General features: G+C 41.2%; 1 protein-coding gene across 3 annotated transcripts in view; it reads left to right on the top strand.

Moving 5' to 3' along the window:
- ARMC9 (armadillo repeat containing 9) overlaps positions 1-23,212 on the top strand; it is a 139,712-nt gene extending 116,500 nt beyond the window's left edge. For 2 of the 3 annotated variants that reach the window (XM_056565556.1, XM_056565557.1), the window contains exons 20-25: positions 13,091-13,195; positions 14,513-14,628; positions 14,897-15,021; positions 20,579-20,699; positions 21,040-21,185; positions 22,502-23,212. In XM_056565556.1, coding sequence (XP_056421531.1) covers positions 13,091-13,195; positions 14,513-14,628; positions 14,897-15,021; positions 20,579-20,699; positions 21,040-21,185; positions 22,502-22,527 — 639 coding nt within the window. In that variant the 3' untranslated portion in view covers positions 22,528-23,212. The remainder of the gene's footprint in view (positions 1-13,090; positions 13,196-14,512; positions 14,629-14,896; positions 15,022-20,578; positions 20,700-21,039; positions 21,186-22,501) is intronic. The other variant, XM_056565558.1, reaches the window with a different exon arrangement.
- Positions 23,213-23,891: the final 679 nt, after the last annotated feature.

The following is a 23,891-nucleotide window of genomic DNA, read 5'->3' as shown; positions in this document are numbered from 1 at the left end:
AAACGTGTACATGATGTTACGCTAGACCACAGAGGGGGATCACGCATGTCCCAAAGGTCTGTACAGTAAAGGCTGTGCAAGAACTTAGTAATCTTTTTGGATGTGAAGACTTTCTGCACATATTCTGTTAGTTGGTCCATTTCACTATTCACCTGATATTAAATACTTACCTAGCTGGTTACCCGGACCACTGTGATGCTGCCACGTATAATATAGGGATAGGAGAACTCAGCTGGACGTGCCACCGTATCATTAGACACAATGTGCAAACAAACTGTACATGATGTGCCTCTAGACCACAGAAGGGGATTACACAAGTCCCGAAGGTCTGCGCACTGAAGGACTGCGCAAGAACTTAGGATATGCGCAGGAAGTGTTTACATCCCGAAAGATTACTGATAGTTGGTCAGTTTTACTATACACATCATCTTGAATACTTAGTATAGAATAGAAAGGTAAGTATATATTTGTATCTAAAAAATACAATGGATTAAGAACAAATGCCATTATTTTTTGTTGGAGTTCATCATAAATACATAAAAAATTTTGTAATTATAAAAAAATCAATAATCGAACAACTATACATGGCATCTGACTGCTGTATTTTATTAGAATAGGAACCTGTTAAGTCCAAGGTTTTTTATTAATTATATACACTCCTACTTCATCTTATTGATTTGTATAGGGGACCTATCAACACATATCTATTAGCCAGGTAAGTATGTGTATCCCATATAACGTTTACAATTATGTATTATAGTCACAAGCGCCAAGGTCTATATTATGCATATAGTGCTCATCAAGATCCCTCCTAGGTGTAAATAAGTTATATAGTACTCTCAAAGCTTAAAAGGGTATTCCAGGAAAAAACTTTTTTATATATATCAACTGGCTCCAGAAAGTTAAACAAATTTGTAAATTACTTCTATTAAAAAATCTTAATCCTTTCAGTACTTATGAGCTTCTGAAGTTAAGGTTGTTCTTTTCGGTCTAAATCCTCTCTGATGACACCTGTCTCGGGAAATGCCCAGTTTAGAAGAGGTTTGCTATGGGGATTTGCTTCTAAACTGGGCGTTTCCCAAGACAGGTGTCATCAGAGAGGATTTAGACAGAAAAGAACAACCTTAACTTCAGAAGCTCATAAGTACTGAAAGGATTAATATTTTTTAATAGAAGTAATTTACAAATCTGTTTAACTTTCTGGAGCCAGTTGATATATAAAAAAAAGTTTTTTCCTGGATAACCCCTTTAATGAAAATATTGCTCCAACTAATATGCATTGAAGCTACCAGTTACATAGTTCGCGTCCCACAGGACTTAGTGAAGGATTTACCTTCTTAGCGTTCCTATAAGCACTCACTGCCTATTCTTATTATTTTGATATTTATGATTTTGACTAACACAGCCTAAGTTGGCACCTCATAAATGACCCATATACACGATAAGAGATGTGTGGTCTATCATGCAGACTCCTAATAGGTTGTTTTCTGTACATGTGGTATTTTCTTTTAGTTCGTATATAATTGTGGATCACTAGATTTAGGTTTCTCTATTTTTGGATCATATGGGGAGACGGTATAGTCCATTTTTTCAATGGTAAAATAATTTACATTTTTTTGTTGTTGTCCAATATGATCAATACTTCTCATAGTAAGCATAATGGGAACATCACTATTAATATGATTTAAATTATTAGTCCCATAGCCTGCTTTTTGGTTTCATTTAATAAGTCCTTGAGGTTGTTTTTGCCCGTAAAAGTTTTCTGATTAATGTTGCATTATGTTCTGTAACGTGAATTAAAATAGAGAAAACAGACATGGTCGCACATCCACAACATGCACAATGATCTAAGGCTTCTCAGCAACATTTATTAAAATAGTGTACTTTATGATACTAGCCACGTCACAGCCACCTGTTAGTAGCGGGTCCCTAACATCCCTAGCATAAAATGCCGCCGCACTGAGTGGCAACCACCACCGGTGCCCACAGGGGGAACAAACCACTGGCAGAGCAGCCCCAATGCCACTCAAACCAGTCCCAGGGCCACATCTCCCCACAGACACCGCACCGGGGAAGCAATGGACTCCGCACAGCACCACACCAGTGTGAACAGGTGTAAAAGCTCACTTACCATGTGCATCCAGTCACATTATGTTCTGTAACATATATACTTACCCGGTTGTAAAATAACAAGTGACCGCTATCCAATATACGACACTTTTTGAGTAATATCCTTTTCATTAAGCTTTGAGAGTACTATATAACTGATTTACACCTAGGTGGGATATTAATGAGCACTATATGTATAATAAAGACGAGGGCAATTGTGACTATAATATATAATTATAAACGTTATAGGGGATGCACATACTTACCTGGCTAATAGATCCCTATACAATCAATAGGATGAAGTAGGAGTGTATATAATTAATAAAAAACCTTGGACTTAATAACAGGTTCATATTCTAATAAGACAGCAGTCAGATGCCATGTATAGTTGTTCTATTATTCATTTTTTTTATATTTACAACATATTTCATGTATTTATGATGAACTCCAACAATAAATAATGGCATTTGTTCCTAATCCATTGTATATGTGAGATACAAATATATACTTACCTTTCTATTCTTTATTAAGTATTCAAGATGATGTGTATAGTAAAACTGACCAACTATCAGTAATCTTTAGGGATGTAAACACTTCCTGCGCATATCCTAAGTTCTTGCGCAGTCCTTCAGTGCGCAGACCTTCGGGACTTGTGTAATCCCCTTCTGTGGTCTAGAGGCACATCATGTACAGTTTGTTTGTGCATCGTGTCTAATTATACGGTGGCATGTCTAGCTGAGTTCTCCTATCCCTATGTTATACGTGGCAGCATCACAGTGGTCCGGGTAACCATCTAGGCGATAAGATGGTATGTATGTACATCTACTAGATATATGCTGTGTGATAGGTCCATCATGCTTTTGATTTCTGTGTCTAGGCACTAATTGGGTCATTTTCTTAATGCGGTTACCAAGGGAGGTTATTTCATCGCCAGCACAGCATTTTGTCTGTCATTGCCTGCTACCAAGCTGTGGGGAATCATGTTCAGGGGGGTGTTTAGAGCGTTCTAAAAGAGTTGGTGTGTGTTATTCTAGTCCTCAGTGTTGGACTGAATCTGCAGTGATGTCCTGACCTTTGTTGTTTACACCTATTTAGCAGCTGTGGCCATTGTTGATACTAGTGTGATACATATTAACACATTGGACACACACCACGTTAACCTGCAACTAATGATTACAGTTTTACCATTAGTTAGTGTTTGGGAAAGTAGGGATTTTGTGACCATTTTGGTTATTGTGTAATTTTTTTTGTGGTTGGTATAAATTGTCCCTCCAATCGTAGTTCTCATAGTTCTCAGAGTTTCCCTGTAAATTCTCCTAACCTAGGTTTTAAATACAGGATGCTGGACCTGATATAATAGATACTTAAAATAAAAAAAATAAATAAATATATATATATATATATATATATATATATATATTTAACCCCTTAACGACCACGGACATAAATGTACGTCCTGGTTTGGCAGTACTTCGCGCACCAGGACGAAAATTTACGTCCTGTGTATGACCGCGAGCATCGAAGCGGTGCTCGCGTCATACACGGCAGGTTCCAGCTGCTATCAGCAGCCGGGGACCCGCTGGTAATGGCCGACATCCGTGATCACGCGGATGTCAGCCATTAACCCCTCAGATGCCATGATCGGTACAGATCACCGCATCTGTGGCAATGCGCATGTTAAAATAGATGATCGGATCGACCGCAGGGCTACCGCGGCGATCCGATCATCTGTAATGCCGGACGGAGGTCCCCTCACCTGCCTCCGTCTCCCGGCATCTCCTGCTCTGGTCTGAGACCGAGCAGACACGAGCAGGAGATAGCCGATAATACTGATCAGTGCTATGTCCTATGCATAGCACCGAACAGTATTAGCAATCAAATGATTGCTATAGATAGTTCCCTATGGGGACATAAAAAGTGTAAAAAAATAAATAAATAAATTTAAAAAAAAGGTAAAAAGTAAAAAAAAAAAAAGGGAAAAATCCCCTCCCCCAATAAAAATGCCCCAAAAAGAGTATAAAACTGCTATCAAAATATAATCACGCTATCAAAATATAATGTTAATGATCCTGTACGGTGAATGCCGTAAACATAAAAAATTTTTTAAAAAAGTCCAAAAATGCTGCTTTTTTATAAAAAATGATCTAAAAGTTTTATATATGCAAATGTGGTATCAATAAAAAGTACAGATGACGGCACAAAAAATGAGCCCTCGTACCGCCCTATATACGGAAAATGAAAAAGTTATAGATCATCAAAATAGAGGGATTTTAAACGCACTAATTTGGTTAAAAAATTTGGGGTTTTTGTTCAAGCGGTATAATAATAGAAAAGCATATAACATGGGTATCATTTTAATTGTATTGACCCACAGAATAAAGAAAACATGTACAGTATGAAAACAAAACCTTCCAAAATTTGCAAAAATTGTGGTTTTCTTATCAATTTCCCCACACAAATAGTATTTTTTGGTTGCGCCATACATTTTATGGTAAAAAGAGTGATGTCATTACAAAGGCAAAATACAAGCCCTCATACTAGTTTGTGGATGAAAATATAAAAGAGTTACGATTTTTAGAAGGCGAGGAGGAAAAAACGTAAAAATAAAATTGTCCTTAAAGGGGTACTCCAGTGCTTAGACATCTTATCCCCTATCCAAAGGATAGGGGATAAGATGCCTGATCGCGGGGGTCCCACCGCTGGGAACCCCGTGATCTTGCACACCGCACCCCGTTTAAATCAGTCCCCTCCCATAGGCTTGACATCACATCGCTCCGGCCCCGTGATCGACAGTAATCAGACCCGGAGCGATCATGCTCCGGGGACGGATTTTAACAGGGTGCAGCGTACAAGATCACGGGGTCCCCAGCGGCGGGACCCCCGCGATCAGGCATCTTATCCCCTATCCTTTGGATATGGGATAAGATGTCTAAGCGCCGGAGTACCCCTTTAAAGGAGATATCCAATGCTGAAAAACGTATCCCCTATCCTAAGGATAGGGGATAAGTTTCAGATCGCGGGGGGTCTGCCCGCTAGGGCCCCCCCTGCGATCTCCTGTACGGGGCCCCGGCAGCGCGGGAAGGGGGCGTGTTGACCACGGAGCGCTGCCTTTGGCAATCTCCGGCTCTGCCATAACGATGTATTGAGGGGGCATGTCAGACGCCATTTAGTGCGACACCCGCTGTCTGGCCAGCGAGCCGGGGCCCTGTACAGGAGATCGCGGGGAGCATCAGCGGTCGGACCCCCCATGATCTGAAACTTATCCCCTATCTTTAGGATAGGGGATAAGTTTTTCAGCGCTGGACTACCCCTTTAAGGCCCAAATGGGCTGAGTCCTTAAGGGGTTAATGGCTTTGTTTCAAATCCATTGTGGTGCTGTACAGTGGCTAAATTGTGAAAATAGTGTCACTGTCCAGATCCCTCTGGAACTGACTGAAAACTTTAATCTTCCATTAATGTTATTATTATATTAATGTATAGAATCTTACAGATTTATTTAACACCAACAGTGAGAAGCCTCATTACTTCCAGGTGCACAGCGAAAGAAATCATTGTTCCTGACCAATGACTCGAGGATTAGTGCAAATCTTTTTTTGGCCAATCGTTATCTAAAGAACCAGTATTAAAAGTAGATCTAAACTTCAAATCAAAAACAAATTGTGAGGCATTAACCCCTTAAGGACCAGGCCATTTTACACCTTAGGACCAGAGCGTTTTTTGAACATCTGACCACTGTCACTTTAAACATTAATAACTCTGGAAAGCTTTTAGTTATCATTCTGATTCCAAGTTTTTTTTTTTCATGACATATTCTACTTTATTTTGGTGGTAAATTTTCGGCGTTACTTGCATCCTTTTTTGGTGAAAAATCCCTAAATTTCATGAAAATTTTGAAAATTTAGCATTTTTCTAACTTTGAAGCTCTCTGCTTGTAAGGAAAATGGATATTCCCAATACATTTTATTTTTATTCACAAACACAATATGTCCACTTTATGTTGGCATCATAAAATGGACATATTTTTGCTTTTTGAAAAAATTTGAGGGCTTCAAAGTAAAGCAGCAATTTTCAAAAATGTCATGAAAATTGCTAAATCTGAAGGGACAGATGTTACAGAACTACAACTCCCAGCATGCCTGGGCAGTCTAGTCATGCTGAGAGTTTTAGTTTGGCAACATCTGGAGGGCTACCGTTTTGGCACCACTGTAACAGTGGTCTCCAAACTGTGACCCTCCAGATGTTGCAAAACTACAACTCCCAACATGCCCAGACAGCCTTTGGCTGTCTGGGCATGGTGGGAGTTGCAGTTTGGCCTTCCTAGTGATTGCCACAGTAAAGATCACTTTACTTTCACATTCAATTCCCCCCTCCCCCACAGTAGTTTCCCTACCTGACCCAGGATCCAGCAGTCTCCAGCAAAGATCGGGGTCTCCAGGTATCTTCTCCTGCAGGTACCGACCTCCATCATCTTCCCACGATCCCCTCGACATCAAGGGGTGCCAGAACGGGCCAATGGCAGGGGATAGGAGGAAATCGCAGCATTGCGACTTCACTCCTACCCTTCAGGATGATCTGGGCTGTCACTGACAGGTCAGATCATCACAATTTTCCGGGTGATCAGGTCACCAGAGACCCGATCAGCCCGGAATAGGAGAAAATCGCATGTCTGAATTGACATGCGATTTTCTGCGATCGCCGACATGGGGGGGGGGGGTCGACCCCCCTCGGCATTTGCACGGCATGCCTGCTGAAGGATTTCAGCAGGAATGCCGTTCCGATCTCTGCCCGGCATGCGACAGAGACCGGAGAAACACCAGGACGTTCTGGAACTTGGTCCTTAAATGGGCACTGTCACCAACTTAATTTTTGGATATGTTGTAGTACTTATGTACTACAACATATCTCTAATATACTTTATAATTTTTTTTTTTCATTAAAAAGGTTTAATTTACATTTAAAAACCGGCTACTGAAAAAGGACTGATTTTGGAGTGGCAATCAGTCCTTTTTCAGTTAGGCTGCACTCGCTCCCTGCCTGTCAATCAGACAGGCGGGAGCGAGCGCATTGGCTCCCCAGCCACTCCTCCCGCACATCGCCACATCCGCCTCGTTTTCGCCGCTGTCCCTGCACGCCCGCTGCTGGACTCTGCAGTAACTGCAAGTGTAATGAGGGAACGGGGTATGTGGGGCGGGGAGGGGGGGAGGAGGGAACGGGCTAGTGCCGTAGCGGGGGGGAACGGGCTAGAAAAAAAAAAAAAATAGGATGGTGGGAGCCTTTAAAGCCCAGGGTGCGGGGACGTTCCAGAACATCCTTGATTTTTTTAAATCAACTGGTGCCAGAAAGTTTTACAGATTTGTAAATGACTTCTATTAAAAAATCTTTACCCTTCCAGTACTTTTTATCAGATGTATGCTACAGAGGAAATTATTTTCTTTTTAAATTTCTTTTTTGTCTTGTCTACAGTGCTCTCTGCTGACACCTGATGCCCGTATCAGGAACTGTCCAGAGCAGGAGAAAATCCCCATTGCAAACCTATGCTGCTCTGGACAGTTCCTGATACGAACAGAGGTGTCAGCAGAGAGCACTGTGGACAAGACAAAAAAGAAATTCAAAAAGAAAAGACTTTTCTCTGTAGAATACAGCTGCTAAAAAGTACTGGAAGGGTAAAGATTTTTTAATGGAAGTAAATTTACTAATCTGTTTTAACTTTCTGGCACCAGTAGATTTAAAAAAAAATTATTCGTTATTCGCATTTTCGTTTTTTCCTCCTCGCCTTCTAAAAATCATAACTCTTTTATATTTCCATCCACAGACCCATATGAGGGCTTGTTTTTTGCGTAACCAATTGTACTTTGTAATGACATCACTCATTTTACCATAAAATGTACGGCGTAACCAAAAAAATATTATTTATTTGGGGAAATTAAAAAGAAAACCGCAATTTAGCAAATTTTGGACGGTTTTGTTTTCACACTGTACACTTTATGGTAAAAATGACATGTTTTCTTTATTCTGTGAGTCTATTCTATTATTGTACCACTTAAAAAAATAAAATCTCAAACTTTTTTAGGTAAGTTAGTATGTTTAGAATTGCTGTATTTTGACCACTGATAACTTTCTCATCATTACGTATATGGGGCAGGATGAGGGCTCATTTAAAAAAAAAAAAAAAAAAAAAAAGCATCACACACATATATATATATATATATATATATATATATATATATATATATATATATATATACCCACACACACACACACACATATATATATATATATATATATGTATATGTATGTGTGTGTATATCATTTTTTTTTATGTTTAAGCCATTTACCATACGGGATCTTTTACATTATATTTTGATAGTGCGGACATTTATGCAAGCGGCGATACCGCATATGTTTAATAATATATTAAAATAGGAAAAAGGGGCCAATAAAATTTGTATTGGGGGAGGGTCTTTTTCACACTTTATTTATTTATTTTTTTACTTTTATAGTCAATCAGTCGATTGCATATACTGAACGGGGCTATGCATAGGCATAGCACTGATCAGTATTATCGGCGATCTTCTTCTCTGGTCTGCTCGATCTCAGACCAGAGCAGAAGACCCCGGGCTGACAGCCAGAGAAGGTAAGGGGACCTCCAGCTGCCATGTTCGATGATCGGATCCCCGTGGTAGCGCCACGGGCGATCTGCTCATCCATTTAAATGACCACATTGCGGCAGATGTTGTGATCTGTATTGATCACAGTATTTTAGGGGTAAATGGTGGACATCAGAGCAATCGCTTATGTCCGCCATTACAGGCGGGTCCCTGGCTGCTGATAGCAGCCGGGACCTGCCATGCATGATGCATGAAACATATGTTCTGGTGCGATAAGTTCCACCGCATCAGGACGTACATTTACGTACGTTGTCGTTAAGGGGTTAATTTTAGGTGTCTTTTGTTTTAATTGCAATATATGTTTAAGAATTGTTTTCCTGTTTTTACTTAATTTACTTAGCTTGTGAGAGGTTCCTGTTACACTACCGCAGGTATGACATTGAAATAAATAGGGGAAAGTGGCATCTTCTAAAAAGCTTATTAAAGGGAAGAGGAGTGGCATTTAGTGGCAGTTTCTTTCTCAATGTTTCAGTAAACTGCATGATTGAGCGAAGCACCTGTTTGATCCCTGCTTCTTTCCGAGTGCTTTGCTGGATAAGCTATTACAGCTCCATTACATACAGAATGGAACATGCACTGGAGAAAAGGAAGCAATAAATGCTTACAACATCAATATCACAGTATAAAAGATATAGCCGACATATTAGGGCAAAATATGGATAAAGATATCACAGAAATCACAGTGTATCAAATAAGCCCTACACTTGCTAAATCCAAATGACAAGCAGTGTATGTCCACACATACTGGCCCATGTAGTAAAGGTACGGAGTCTGAGATGTAGAATTAACAATAAAATCACATTATGGTGGGTATTGATGCCAAAATTCAGGGGGCTTATGAGCTAGGATAGCATAGACTCAATATAGCAAAGTCCTCACCTTAACTAAGGATGTTTCTGGCTATTTAGCTGTATGAAAGGGATATTTGTCAGTAAACCCAGGCATTCCATGATGTGGCTGGCTCCCAGGTGGTGCATCCCAGTGACCTGAGGCCTGGCATGTCCTGGAATATGTAGCCAGTGCTGGTAAGGATCTGCAGGAGGCACAGTGCGCACCACTCTTAAGAGCCAGCTGATCGCTTTGTACCACCCTGAAAACTCTTCCGGCAGTGCACATCCCAGAGGCCAGTGTCCAGACAGTGGAGCACATGAGAGCTCCAGCTCGTCTTTCTTCTTCCAAGATAACACTCCTTGTAAGCTGGGACATGGGAGTCATCGAGTCTTACTAAATACAACATGTATTATGCTTATATGTAGCCCTGTCTATAGGTATATGTGTGCATTTTAAAAACATCAATAGGTACAGTGGAGCAAAAAAGTATTTAGTCAGCCACCAATTGTGCAAGTTCTGCCACTTAAAAAGATGAGAGGTCTGTAATTTTCATCATAGGTATACCTCAACTATGAGAGACATAATGAGAAAAAAATCCATAAAATCACATTGTCTGATTTTTAAAGGATTTATTTGCTAATTATGGTGGAAAATAAGTATTTGGTCAATAACAAAAGTTCATCTCAATACTTTGTTATATACCCTTTGTTGGCAATGACAGAGGTCAAATGTTTTCTGTAAGTCTTCACAAGGTTTTCACACACAGTTGCTGGTATTTTGGCCCATTTCTCCATGTTTTCACTCAAAATCTCACTATACATGGCCCCATTCATTCTTTCCATTACATGGACCTTAGCAGAAAAACAGCCCCAAAGCATGATGTTTCCACTCCCATGCTTCATAGTAGGTATTGTGTTCTTTCTCCTCCAAAAATGACGAGTTGAGTTTTACCAAAGAGTTCTACTTTAATTTCATCTGACTATATGACATTCTCCCATTCCTCTCCTGGATCATCCAAATGCTCTCTAGCAAACTTCAGACGGGCCTGGACATGGCATGTACTGGCTTAAGCAGGGGGCCTGCGTGATTTGAGTCCCTGGCGGCGTAGTGTGTTACTGATGGTAGCCTTTGTTACTTTGGTCCCAGCTCTCTGCAGGTCATTCACTAGATCTCCTGTGTGGTTCTGGAATTTTTGCTTACTGTTCTTGTGATCATTTTGACACTACGGGGTGAGATCTTGCATGGAGCCCCAGATCAAGGGAGATTATCAGTGGTCTTGTATGTCTTCCATTTTCTAATAATTGCTCCCACAGTTGATTTCTTCACACCAAGCTGCTTGCCTATTGCAGATTCAGTCTTCCCAGCCTGGTGCAAGTCTACAATTTTGTTTCTGGTGTCGTTCGACAGCTCTTTGGTCTTGGCCATAGTGGAGTTCTGAGTGTGACTGTTTGAGGTTGTGGACAGGTGTCTTTTATACTGATAACAAGTTCAAACAGGAGCCATTAATACAGGTAATGAGTGGAGGACAGAGGAGACTCTTAAAGAAGAAGTTACAGGTCTGTGAGAGCCAGAAATCTTGCTTGTTTGTAGGTGACCAAATACTTATTTTCCACCATAATTTGCAAAAAAATTATTTAAAAATCAGACAATGTGATTTTATGGATTTTTTTCCTCATTATGTCTCTCATAGTTGATGTATACCTATGATGAAAATTACAGGCCTCTCTCATCTTTTTAAGTGGGGGAACTTGCACAATTGGTGGCGGACTAAATACTTTTTTGCCCCACTATATATAACCTGTATACTAGTACCAACCCACAGTGCATATATACTGATAGATACTAAAAATAGATACAAAAAAAATAGATACTGCTATATTAACCCCTTAAGGACGTAGGGCGTACCTCTACACCCGTTCCCGGTGTTTAAAACGGGGTCATGCCGGGTTGGTCTCGGCATCACACCGGGTCGGTCTCGGCTGCTAATCATAGCCGGGACCCTGGGCTAACAGCGCCGCGTCTGAAAGCGAAAGTAAACGCTTCCCAGCAGCTCAGTCAGGCTGATTGGGACATCGCGATAAAATCGCGATGTTCCGATCAGCTGGGACACAGGCAGAGGTCTCCTTACCTGTCTCGGCGGCGTCCAATCGACTATTGATTGCTCCAAGCCTGAGCTACAGGCTTGAGCAATTAAGCCCCTATCTCACTGATCCGTGCAAAGCTATGGCTTTGCAGGGATCAGCATAGGAGATCAGTGTGTGCAGTGTTATAGGTCCCTATGGGAGCTATAACATTGCTAAAAAAAAGTGAAAAAAATAAGTTATTTAACCCCTTCCCTAATAAAAGTTTGAATCACCCCCCTTTTCCTATAAAAAAAAACTGTGGTATCGCCGCGTGCGGAAATGTCCGAACTATAAAAATATATCGTTAATTAAATCTCACAGTCAATAGTGTATTTTTGGTCCCTTTTTATATCAGGAAAAAATGAATAAAAAGCGATCAAAAAGTCTGATCAATACAAAAATGGTACCGATAAAAACTTCAGAACACGGCGCAAAAAATGAGCTCTCATACCGGTCCGTACGTAGAAAAATAAAAAAGTTTATAGGGGTCAGAGAATTTTTAACATATAAATTTTCCTGCATGTAGTTATGATTTTTTTTCCGAAGTAGGACAAAATCAAACCTATATAAGTAGGGTATCATTTTAATCGTATGGACCTACAGAATAAAGAGAAGGTGTTATTTTTACCGAAAAATGTACTGCGTAGAAACGGAAGCCCCCAAAAGTTACAAAATGAAATTTTTTTTCTTCAGTTTTGTCGCACAATTAATTTTCTTTCCGTTTCGCCGTGGATTTTTGGGTGAAATGACTAATGTCACTGCAAAGTAGAATTGGTGGTGCAAGAAATAAGCCATCATATGGAATTTTATGTGCAAAATTGAAAGCGTTATGATTTTTAGAAGGTGATGAGGAAAAAATTAAAATGCAAAAATGGAAAAACCCTGCGTCCTTAAGGGGTTAAATATATATGGCATGAGAGATGTATGGGGCACGGGAATGGGAAACTTCCAACGATAAGAGAATGGGTTAAGTGAGTAATGCTTATAGGCATATCGGGTGTGGGTTAATAAATTGACTCAAATTATGGTGGGAAAAACAAAATTGGATTAATAGCAACAAATGTTATGACATCGGCTGAATAAACTATGCAAAAAAAAAAGGGGGTATCAGTAAGTCCACTAAGGGTTAAGGGTTTTCAAACTATAGGACGTTGGGAACTTTGCCAGACAATTTTATGTACAATCATCCCTGAAATGTCTTCTCTTTTTTTCTTCAAAGAAAAACTGGTGCGAGTGTGATAAAGGCCTTTTATTTTGGATTCTATGTGAAATTTTCCATGTGAAACACTTGTTTGTACATATGTTGAATTTATGTTACCTACTTCTGTTCTGTAGACTTGTTTTTTTTTTTTTATTCAGGAAGAACAAGATGTTCTGGAAGCAGACTTAGACAAAGATGAGGTTATTCAACCTCAGGCTGGAGAACTAACAGGGGAAAAGCTTCTGACTTCAGAGTACCTCGGAGTATGTATCATCTGTTGTAGTATAGATTGTAGCACATATGAAGGCTTATCCCTATCTTACAGTAGTGATGGCATATACACCCTAAGAAACAAGGGGTGACAGCACTGGTTGACACCATGCTGTAGTTTCCTTCTCAGTGGGAGGGAGAGACACCTCTGTGAAGGTAAGACATATTAGCATGCTGCCTTACTTCTCAGGATGAGCAGGTGTTCTACCAGTATACCATCAGATGGGAATAATCCTTTTAGGGATACTGTTGTCATGTGGTCAGCTATTGTCCAACAATAATTGAGTACAGTGGAATTTACACATAATGGCTTTGAAGAAGTTAAAATTCCTCTTGACCATGTTTTTACTTCCTGCTGATCTTACTGCACACAAAAGTTTTATCTTCCTAACTATTTTTACAGTTAGTATTCTCTTTTTATTTCCTTAAAGGGGTACTCCGCCCCTAGACATCTTATCCCCTATCCAAAGGATAGGAAATAAGATGTCAGATTGCAGGGGTCCAGCCGCTGGGGACCCCGGGGATCTCTGCTGCAGGACCCACCTGTTGCGACTTCTGGAAACGCTGGAGGCTTCGGCTCACGACCACGGTAACGTGAGATTGTGATGTCACCACTCCTCCCCCATGGGATGTCACACCCCGCCCCTCAATGCAAGTCTATGGGAAGGGGCGTGACAGCCGCCGCGCCCCCTCCCATAGACTTGCATTAAGGGAGCGGGGCGTGATGTCACACGGTGGCGGAGTCATGACGTCACGATCTCCCGTCACCGTGGTCGGGAGGCGTTAGGATGAGAGCCTCCAGCGCTGCTGGAAGCTGCAACAGGTGGGTCCTGCAGTCCCCAGTGGCAAGACCCCCGTGATCTGACATCTTATCCCCTATCCTTTGGATAGGGGATAAGATGTCTAGGGGAGGAGTACCCCTTTAAAAAAGGGAAGCTACCTTTGTTTCAGTATAGGATAGCATTTTAGAGGACAAAAAGACATGCTGTAAAGGAAAGCCATGTGATGCAGCACTACAGGAATCCAATACGTAAAAGTATATAGTACACTAGTGCAAACATGTAACTGGGAGAAAGGAATCATTCATACTTCATGTTTATAGAATGAGTCCACTGACATGTAAAGTGTACCAAAAAAATAGATGGCATAGCTTGGCATAGTGGAGGGCCCAGCCCAGAGATAAAATAGAGATAAATAGCAGAGACTTTATGATTGAAATGGTTTAATCTATTGATGTTGAATACATGTATAACAAAAGATTTATAGCTCTTTAAGAAAAAGCACCTGTAAGTTTTTATCTCTCTCTGTAGATCATGACACATACACTAAAAGTAAAGAAGAAAATGTTTCCTGGCATACTGCAGAGCATTGATGAGCCTCTCCAGAGACCTGTAACCCCCAGCAGTCACCGAGCTGTGCATACAGTGTATGTGCTTTAGTGTCTGATATTAACTAAGAATGGAGTAACATATTGCTTAGATTTTTTTGTTTGCATGATTAGAAAGCATGTTGTTGTATCATTTATGGAAGGTGTTGTGCCAGGGGACACAGTAACAGTGTTAAACAGATTTTGGGGGTTTAGTAAAGTCCAATGCTCATATACTTATAATAGACATATAAAACACTGACACAGTCCTCTTCTGTGTTATTCGTTCTTCATGATGCTATTTAATATTTAATTTACTTTTTACCAGGCCAGACAACCTAACTTCGCAAGTCAATCCTTCAAGCTATTTCAGAATCCAGAAATTGTTATCAAGACCCCCCACACGTAGTGGAAGCCGCCCTGGGACAGCTGATTTTTCTGCCTTATCTACATGTAAGCACTTTACCTATTCAAAAGCTTCACTATTTTTCTCCAAAGCTAATTTTAAAGGCTATGTACGCCTTTGATATGGTCTTAAAAGGATACTGACAGGCTGTTCAGCCGCACTAAACCCAATACACTGGGTTATACTGCAGGTAAACAGGAGTACATTGAGGTATAATTCACTTAAAGTGTAGCTCCCACCATCCATTTTTTCTTTCTTTCTGTCCCTGCCTATTGCCCATCTCTCCCTAACCCCCTCCCTCCCTTTACATTTTTTTTTTACTATATTAAAATCCCTTTTTGTCTGCCTGGTAGTGTGCTCACTACCAGGCAGACTTCCCCAGCAGGCACCACGTCACTGATGCCTGCTGGAGCCGGCACTTCCGCCCTTAGCTCACTATACAGGGTGCCTCCAGCTGTTTCACCACTACAACTCCCAGCTTGCCCTAACATCTACTGGCTGTCAGGGCATTCTGGGAGTTGTAGTGGTGAAAAAGCTGGAGGCACCCTGTGGTGAAAACAATAAGCAGTGCTACTTCGGGAGCAGCAGCAGCAGCAGCGGCGGCGGCGGCGCTCTCCCGAACCCCGCTCCCCACCCCCATACCTCTAGTGCTGAGCGGCGGCACTCCCCCGAACCCCGCTTCCCCCACCCCATTCCTCCAGTGAGGAAGACTTACCAGAGGATCAATGAGCTGCCTCCGGACAGGGTAACGGCCTCCGGACAGGGTAAGGGGGGGGGGGGCGAGGCCAGTGGAGCTGGCCAATGCGCGCAGCCCCAGCTATCAGCGTGCTCGCTCTCGCCTGTCTGATTGACAGGCGCGAGCGAGCACCGCAGTGACTGGATTTCGACTCATTTGCCAGGCTGAAATGAGTCGAAATCCAGTAGTGACGTCACTGCAGAATGCATTCAGCCACTAGGAGGGCGACCCCTAGTGGCCGAATTTAAAAGTGATTTTAAACTTGTTTAAAATCACTTTTTTTAATTAAAGTATATTAGAGATATGTTGTAGTACTTAAGTACTACAACATATCAATTTTTAGATTTCATGACAGTGCCCATTTAAAGATGATGTATAGCATGACATGAATAGGTGTCTGACAACTGGGACCCCCCACGATTTCCCAAACAGAGCCCTGGCCCCAACTCTGCTCCAGGAAATCACTTCTTGTACCCAACATGTCAGCTGGTCCAAACATGGCCCCTCCATTGATTCTGTTGGAGGGGCGGAGACACAGCGTTTGTCGCTCTTTGCCTCAAGGGGGAGTGTTTTGTCCAGCTAACTTCTTTTTAAAAGCCGAGGAATGTGCTCACGAATGACCCAAGGTGCAAGAAAAAGTGCAAAATATGTTACATTAAAATAACGTGCACAAAGGATGCGGTCTATCGCAAGCCCTTCTCCTACAGGAGAGAGCCCCCCCCCCCCCAACAAACCTTACCTGCAAAGTTTTAGGTTTGATGTCCCTTTTCGACAAAACTACTAAAGGACCACAAATGCTCCTGGCATGCCCCTTGGTATTAGCAAAGGTATCTGCCTGCAGAGCCGTAAACGGTCGGTACCTTGCCCATGCAGGAGTACCCGGGATTTTTGCAGGGAGGTGCGGAACCTGATGGCCACACACACCTCCCCTAGACCGCCAGGAGGGACACCAAGAAGGGCTACCGCATCCTGACAAATCCTGTGGACACACAAGACGCAAAAAGTGACACAATGAACAAAAATAAATAAGTGAATGTGTGCAGGTTTACTGCCTGGACATTCGGCCGGATCCCATTCTCTGAGTTTTGGCACCTCTGGGTTGCCACTCCCCAAGGCACAAAAGTACCTCGGCTCTAGACCCTCTCAGCCTCATGGCAAGACCCGAAGGAAGCAGGTCACATCAGGGCAGCTGTTGAGCTGTTTCCGTCGAAAACCAGCCCCAGAGCGCCCCGGTACACCTTCCTCCTCCATGCAGCACCCATCCTCACCAGTCATACATTGATGGTGTCTGATCCACCAATAAAACTGATAAGAACAGACACTACAGCCAAAAGGCCGAAAAGCGATGTTTTGTCCGGCTGACATGCTGGGTACAAAACTCTCATTAGCAGAGTAGAGCTGTAGCCCCATGCCGGAGATCGTGGGGTCCCAACGGGCAGATGCATTTTTTATCGCTGGACAGCTTCTTTAAATTGGTCCCACCGTTTTGAAGCCATGCGCCCCGTTGCTTGAATGCAAATTCTCTACACTGCAATGAAGGCTGGAGCTGGTTTCATTAATTTTCTCACTCACATCACTAGGACATAAGGGTGAAGAATACGGAATATGCATAAGATGGACAAACATAGAGTGGCGTACAGGACGGAGGCAGGGAAGTTCGGCAAGCCAGCTCCCTACTATCTGAAAAGTGCGTGAAAATGTGCAGATTGCAGAAGAGAAACTGAACATGCTTTGTTATAAATACCTCTGGGAAAAATATTTTTGGACACTGTAGTAAAAAATGGTGTCCATAGCAGTGAAACCCTTTGAGAATTGATTTGTGATTTTTCAGATAAAGGGGTTTTCCGACAAAAAAAAGTGTTGTTTCCCCCCCCCCCCCCCCCCCCTTACCCCTTAAGGATATGGGAGGTAAATGTACGTCCTGGTGGGCTGGTACTTAACACCTTAACTTACAATGGACGTCGTGCCGTAATACTTAGCGCACCATGACATACATTTACGCTCTGCAATGGTCGCGGGCATCGGACTGGTGCTCGCGTCATGCACGCCAGGTCCCGGCTGCTATCAGCAGCCAGGGATCCGCCAGTAATGGTGGACATCAGCGATCACGGTGATGTCCGCCATTAACCCCTCAGATTCCATGATCAATACAGATCACAGCTTCTGGGTGCTATCTGGCTGATCGGATCAAACCAGAGAAGAAGATTTTCATAATACTAATCATTGCTTTGCATATTAATAGCAGTGATAAGTGATAGGAATCTAATGATTGCTACAAATTTTCCCCTTATGTGTACATAAAAAGTGTAAAATAAATGTTAAAAAAAATTAAATAAAAAAACCTACCCCAATAAAAAAAATGTATCGCCCCTTTTTCCCATTTTACCCCAAAAAGCGTAAAATTTATAACCTATTTGGAATTGGCCTGTGCGTAAATATCCAAACTATCAAAATATAATCTTAATGATCCCGTACAGGGAACATCGTAAACGGGAAAGAAAAAGTTAAATAAATATATATATATATAATAAATATATAGGATAAATACATTTACCCTAACCTACCCCCTTACGTGAAGGATGGGGTTTTTGTTTCAAGTCCTATGCAAGTATATGGGACTTCCAGTACCTTACATTACAAGCTCCGCTCTTCATCTCCTGATGAGTGTAAGTCTGGCTTGAAAGCCACACCCTCCCCGGATACCTTTCCTTATCTCACAAAGCCACATCCTTTTTATGTTCCACCCCTTTGTGCGTTGGTCTTGCAGGCAAATCATGCCCACTCCCACAAAGCCATGCCCCCTTCTATTTTCAGCTTACAATATCTTCATCACAACTCGCCTAAGGATGGGATATGAGGACAGCATATGAGGATGATATATGGGAATGGGATAAAAGGTTGGGATGTGAGGACGGGATGTAAGGAGGGGATGTAAGGATGGCATATGAGGACAAAAACTTCTTCCTTTGTTGCTTTTCCTCCCCCACAAGCACTAGGTAGGAAAAACCGGGCTTACCGGCGTTGGGTACTCAGCTAGTATTTAATAGATATGCATTACAATCCACCCATACAAGAAAAACAAGTATTCCCAAGGAGGATAGAAAGATTTTATTGAACTGTGTGCTATTTGGACCCGTATGTTGGTCTCTGTATTAGCATCAAACAAACAGGTATTTTTATACACTAGACTGAGATAAAAGTCTAGACATTTATAGATGGAGTCTACTGCCCTTCGAGCTTAAATCCACAAGCCACAGAAGGCTTTACTAGAGTGCATTAATAAGCAACACCATTTATAAGAGACAATAAGTGCAATACCAATCAAATGGTAGTATTGTCCCCAAAATGTAATCTCAATGTAGCATGCACAGATAACTGACTGTACAGAGAAAAGCACCGTTTCCAAATAACCAATTCTCAATGTACATTTTTGACCCCCCCCCCCGAGGAAAATCTTATAACTAAGGGATGTCTTAAGGGGAACTCCAAAAGTCGCCAGATGGGAAATAGAGTAATATGTAGTATGTGTTCATAAATATATATACAGCACTACAAAATAACTGTAATTCAAACATACAGTGTGTGTTCATAGGTATAAACAGTGACTGCATCACTGGGATTTCAGAGCTGAATTTTTCAGGTGGATTCCATTGTGTGATTATAGCCTGAGGGAGAAATGGATGATGGCAATTGTAGTCATTGAGCAGGCATGGATAAAAAAGTGGATTGCCTGAAGGTCCTGGACATTCAACAGATGGAGGAGCTTACTGCACACCTCCATCACCGCACGGAGCGTCATTCTAAGACCTGGTTCTACTGGGTGTTGTGTGACTGAACCACCGTTCCTGGGCTGTTAGGGGAAGAGGTGGAAGGCCCCTATGTGGAGTCTTGTCTGTTGCTGTTCTCAGTTGGTGTGCCTGCTGTGTGGTGTCCTTGTCTCCCTACCCCTTTCCTCCCCTGCTCTTTCTGACTTTCTTCTCCCCTGCCATCTTTTCCTCTTGTTCCTTGATTTCCCCCATTATGCCGATGACAATTGCTTTGTATTCTTTTATTGTAACTTTCTTGAGGTTTTTTTTTTTTTTGTTATACGCCCTGCTGCCTATCACATTGTAACTACAGTTGTCATGAAGCCATGCATAGAAGGATATAAGAAATTCCCTAAGCATTCACAAACTGAGCACCTCCAAAGCTTCCTGTTCCCCTAATTCCAAGATATGGAGATAGCACTGGTCACAAACCATTATACAGTAACATTCAGGCAGACTAATATGTATGTACTTGTCATCTGTAAACGCTTTGGAAACTTCTCTGTATGTGTCTTTCATTTGACCTTGCAGCTGGTGGCATTCACATGCAGATGTTAAAAGAAATTTACACTTCAGACTAACCAGGAAAAAATATGTGCTTCCTGTTTTATAGGAAACCAGTGCATGAATGCTCCAGCTGTATTTGTCTGGAAGGAGAACTTGTATACTACTGCAACATCCCTGAACCATTTGTCCTCTTCAAACACTGTGAGGGAGATTTATTAAAACCTGTCCAGAGGGAAAGTTGCTGAGTTGCCCATAGCAACCAATCAGATCGCTTCTTTCCTTTTTAACAAGGCCTCTGCAAAATGAAAGACGCAATCTGATTGGTTACTATGGGCAACTCAGCAACTTTTCCTCTGGACAGGTTTTTGACATTTATAAAGAGAATGGGGGAGATTTATCAATTATTCGACAACATTAATGTATAACCGCATATAGTTGGAAAAAGTCATGTATCTGTAGTTTAGCTGAACTTGTTTCCATGTGTTTTTGGATGTGAATCCTCTCTCAGAACTCTGACTACTCATTTATTTAGTTTGCTTGTTTCTATCTTTTTAGCCATCGACACTGAATCCTCTCGGCTTTTTTCTCCAAGCGCTCGGTCAGGTCATCATGGACCCGTGTCTCCTTCTTCCCCTAGAATTTTGGATTTGGATAAAAGCAATGGGCACAGTAACAGGTGATTTAACCAGTACTACCTGAGCTGTGGCTGCAGCTTTTTTATGCAAATTAGACTGGCACCTCACGCCTAGCTATATTACCGCTCCAGTTTCATCTGCCAGATGTAATTAGTCATCCTATAACACAACATCCTTGACCATGAAGGATAGCTGGAATGGCTGTTGCTATTGTCCACCATGGTTAGGAGTAAGAAAATGTTTGTGTTGTTAACACACAAGGTAGTGAACCTAAACCAACAGATGTGAGAGCAACTTGCCCAGTCATTATTTAATATATCTGGCAGGTTACAGTATTAACTCATTCTTGTCTTCCTGACCCTCTGTTATTTTCTCCTGTAGCAGAACTTGGCTCTCACGAAGTCCTGAAATACAGAATACCAGCCCACGCAAGGCTAAAACACCTACTATTGCACCTCAGTTTTCTCAGTCTGGACCGCATCAAAGTCGACCCAGTTCTGCTGGATCTTCTACTCATAGCAGGCAAAGTACGAATTCAAGAACTGATTATATAATTCCTTTAATTTATATTTTAGGGAAAAGGATGAAAAAAGGGGTTGCTGCTTTATCTAGTCAGAGGAATATATATTGGAAGTTACGTAGCCATAATACATGTCACAATACAGGTCATGGGCCTTTGTCTGGAATGTAATTTACCCTGCATCCTGTTCATCTGGGTCATCGTCCTACGACACATGTTTCCGACTTGGCTATACTACTTGGCACAGTGTAAAGAGGATATTACAGAGAGAATGTTGGACAGGCTGGTAGTATTGAACACTCTCCCTTAAACCATGCTGAGCAGAATACATTGAAAACAGCATTTAGCAACGTGTCACATGAATCGACATATTCAGTGCCACTTAAAAAGGCTATCAGGCCGCAGATCTGTTTCGTTTTCTTCACTACACAAATGAAAATGAAATGTATGCATAAAATCATATTGTACAGTATGTGCATTTCTTGTTGTGAGACTTACAGAATTCTGATCAATTTTATGTCTATTCACAATTATATGTCTAGCTATCAAAATATTAGCAGTAGGATTAAAAAATCTCATTGTAGACACATACCTCTGTGTTACATCAAGCATTAAACTGACATTTGGCAGTGCTCCACTAGGAAACAATATGCAAAAAAAAGGCTTCCCCTCTGGTGCCAGTTATTGCAGATAGTATTCCTGCAAGTAAATACTCAACTCCTATAAGAGGCTTGAAACAAGACTGGAGATTTTTAACAAAGCCAGATTCTCCTCCACAAGAAAAGTTACCTATCTGCAGGCAGACTTTTGGAAACTTGTCTAGCTTGGCTAATAATCCCGAGTCATGTGTTAAAGGGGTATTCCGGGCAAAAACATTTAATCCCATATCCAAAGGATAGGGGATAAGATGTCTAATGGCGGGGGGCCAGCTGCTGAGACACCCCGTGATCTCCCTGCAGCACCCGCGGGTGCTGAATCTCCAGTTTCAGAAAGCTTCGGGTTTCCATTCATGTCTATGGGAGGGGGCGTGATTCATGTCTATGGAGATTCAGCATAGAATGCGGGTGCAGCAGGGAGATCACCGATCAGACCGATCAGACATCTTATCCCCTTTCCTTTGGATAGGGGATAAAATGTTTTTGCCCGGAATACCCCTTTGAGGCTTTTAAACGGATGGAGCTTTGACTTAGAGACGCTGTCTCCAATAGGTGAGGGATAGCTACCTTGCATATCTAGCATCATGTTACCTTGATTTTCACAATTTCCAACCTTTTACACATTTTAAAACTTGCAAAACCTGTACTGTTGTCTTTTGTCTTGCAGGTAGCCAGTCCTACAGGAAATTATAAGAAGCCATACAATGGGATTTGTTGTTGTCAAATAATAGAGCTAGAACATTCTTTATAACTCCATTTCTTAACTTCCGTAACCTGATCCCTATGCCAGTGAAGATCTAGAGAACCATAAAATAAGTATAGCAGACACGACTCAAAATTGATGTATGATCCTGATTATCCTGCATTCACATAAATCTGAGATATGAGATGTTTTTTAGTGGAGTCAAAATGTGGAGCCGCTTCAGCGTTGTCTGTTCTTGCGCCCGTTTCACAGGGAAAGTTTAAACTGCCCTACACATTGGAGGTCCCCAAGACCACTACCCATTTCTCAGTGGATTTGAAAGGGAAAAGGGATATTGGGATTAACATGAGTTACACCTTTACATGTTAAGTTTAGTTACATTTTCATATAAATAAAATATTTTTATTTCAGTGACTGGTAGTAAAATATGAATGTAAAACATCATCAAAAGTGTTCCCTCTTAAAATGGTCTTGGCTTTTGGCGTGTACAGTATGGTTCTAGATATTGATTTAAACTTTAAACTCAATCATTATGAAATAGTTCTTTTCGACCTATTTATTTATTTATGTGATGTGTTGGATACGAAATCATTGGATACAATTTGACTTTGTATAATATTTACTATAATTTTATAATAAAACATGTTTTTCCACCTTATTTGTTAATTTCACTTATTCTGTATATGTTTAATGTATCCTTTTTAGAATACTTAAAATGTATCTGTCCCACTGTCACGGTCTCTGGCTGCTGTTTAACCCCTTCATGACCCAGCTAAATTTTTTTCCTGGCTCACGTTTTTTCCTCCTTACCTTCTAAGACCCATAACTTTTTTTTTTTTTTTTTTTTTTTTTTTTTTTTGACTGACAAAGTTGTATTAGGGCTTTATTTTCTGCATGGCGAGTTGTACTTTCCACTTTTTTTTTTTATCATACAATGTATTACAAAGCCAGAAAAAAATTATATGTAGGGCAAAATTGAAAAAAATATGGAATAGCAGACATTTGTGGGACAATAATTTTTTCAGAGTTCAAAATACGGTAAATCTGACATGCCATCTTTATTCTATGGGTCAGTACGATTCCAAAGATACCAAACTTAAATAATTGTTGTTTTGTTTTATGGTAAAAAAAAAATTAAACCTTGAAAAAAAAAAAAAAACTTTGTTCATTACCATGTTCTCACCCCTATAACTTTTTTTATTTTTCCACCTATGGAGCTGTGTTAGGGTTTGTTTTTTGCACCATGGGCTGTAGTTTTTAACGGTACCACTTTTGTGTAGTTCTGGCTTTTTGATCACTTTTTATTAACCCCTTAATGACCAGGCCCATTTTGGCCTTAAAGGGGTACTCCGCC

This window comes from Hyla sarda, chromosome 3 (genome assembly GCF_029499605.1).
Source record: "Hyla sarda isolate aHylSar1 chromosome 3, aHylSar1.hap1, whole genome shotgun sequence".
In the NCBI taxonomy this organism is placed as follows: Eukaryota; Metazoa; Chordata; class Amphibia; order Anura; family Hylidae; genus Hyla; species Hyla sarda.
Note: the sequence above shows the minus strand (reverse complement) of the source record. Positions and strands in the feature narration are given on the sequence as shown.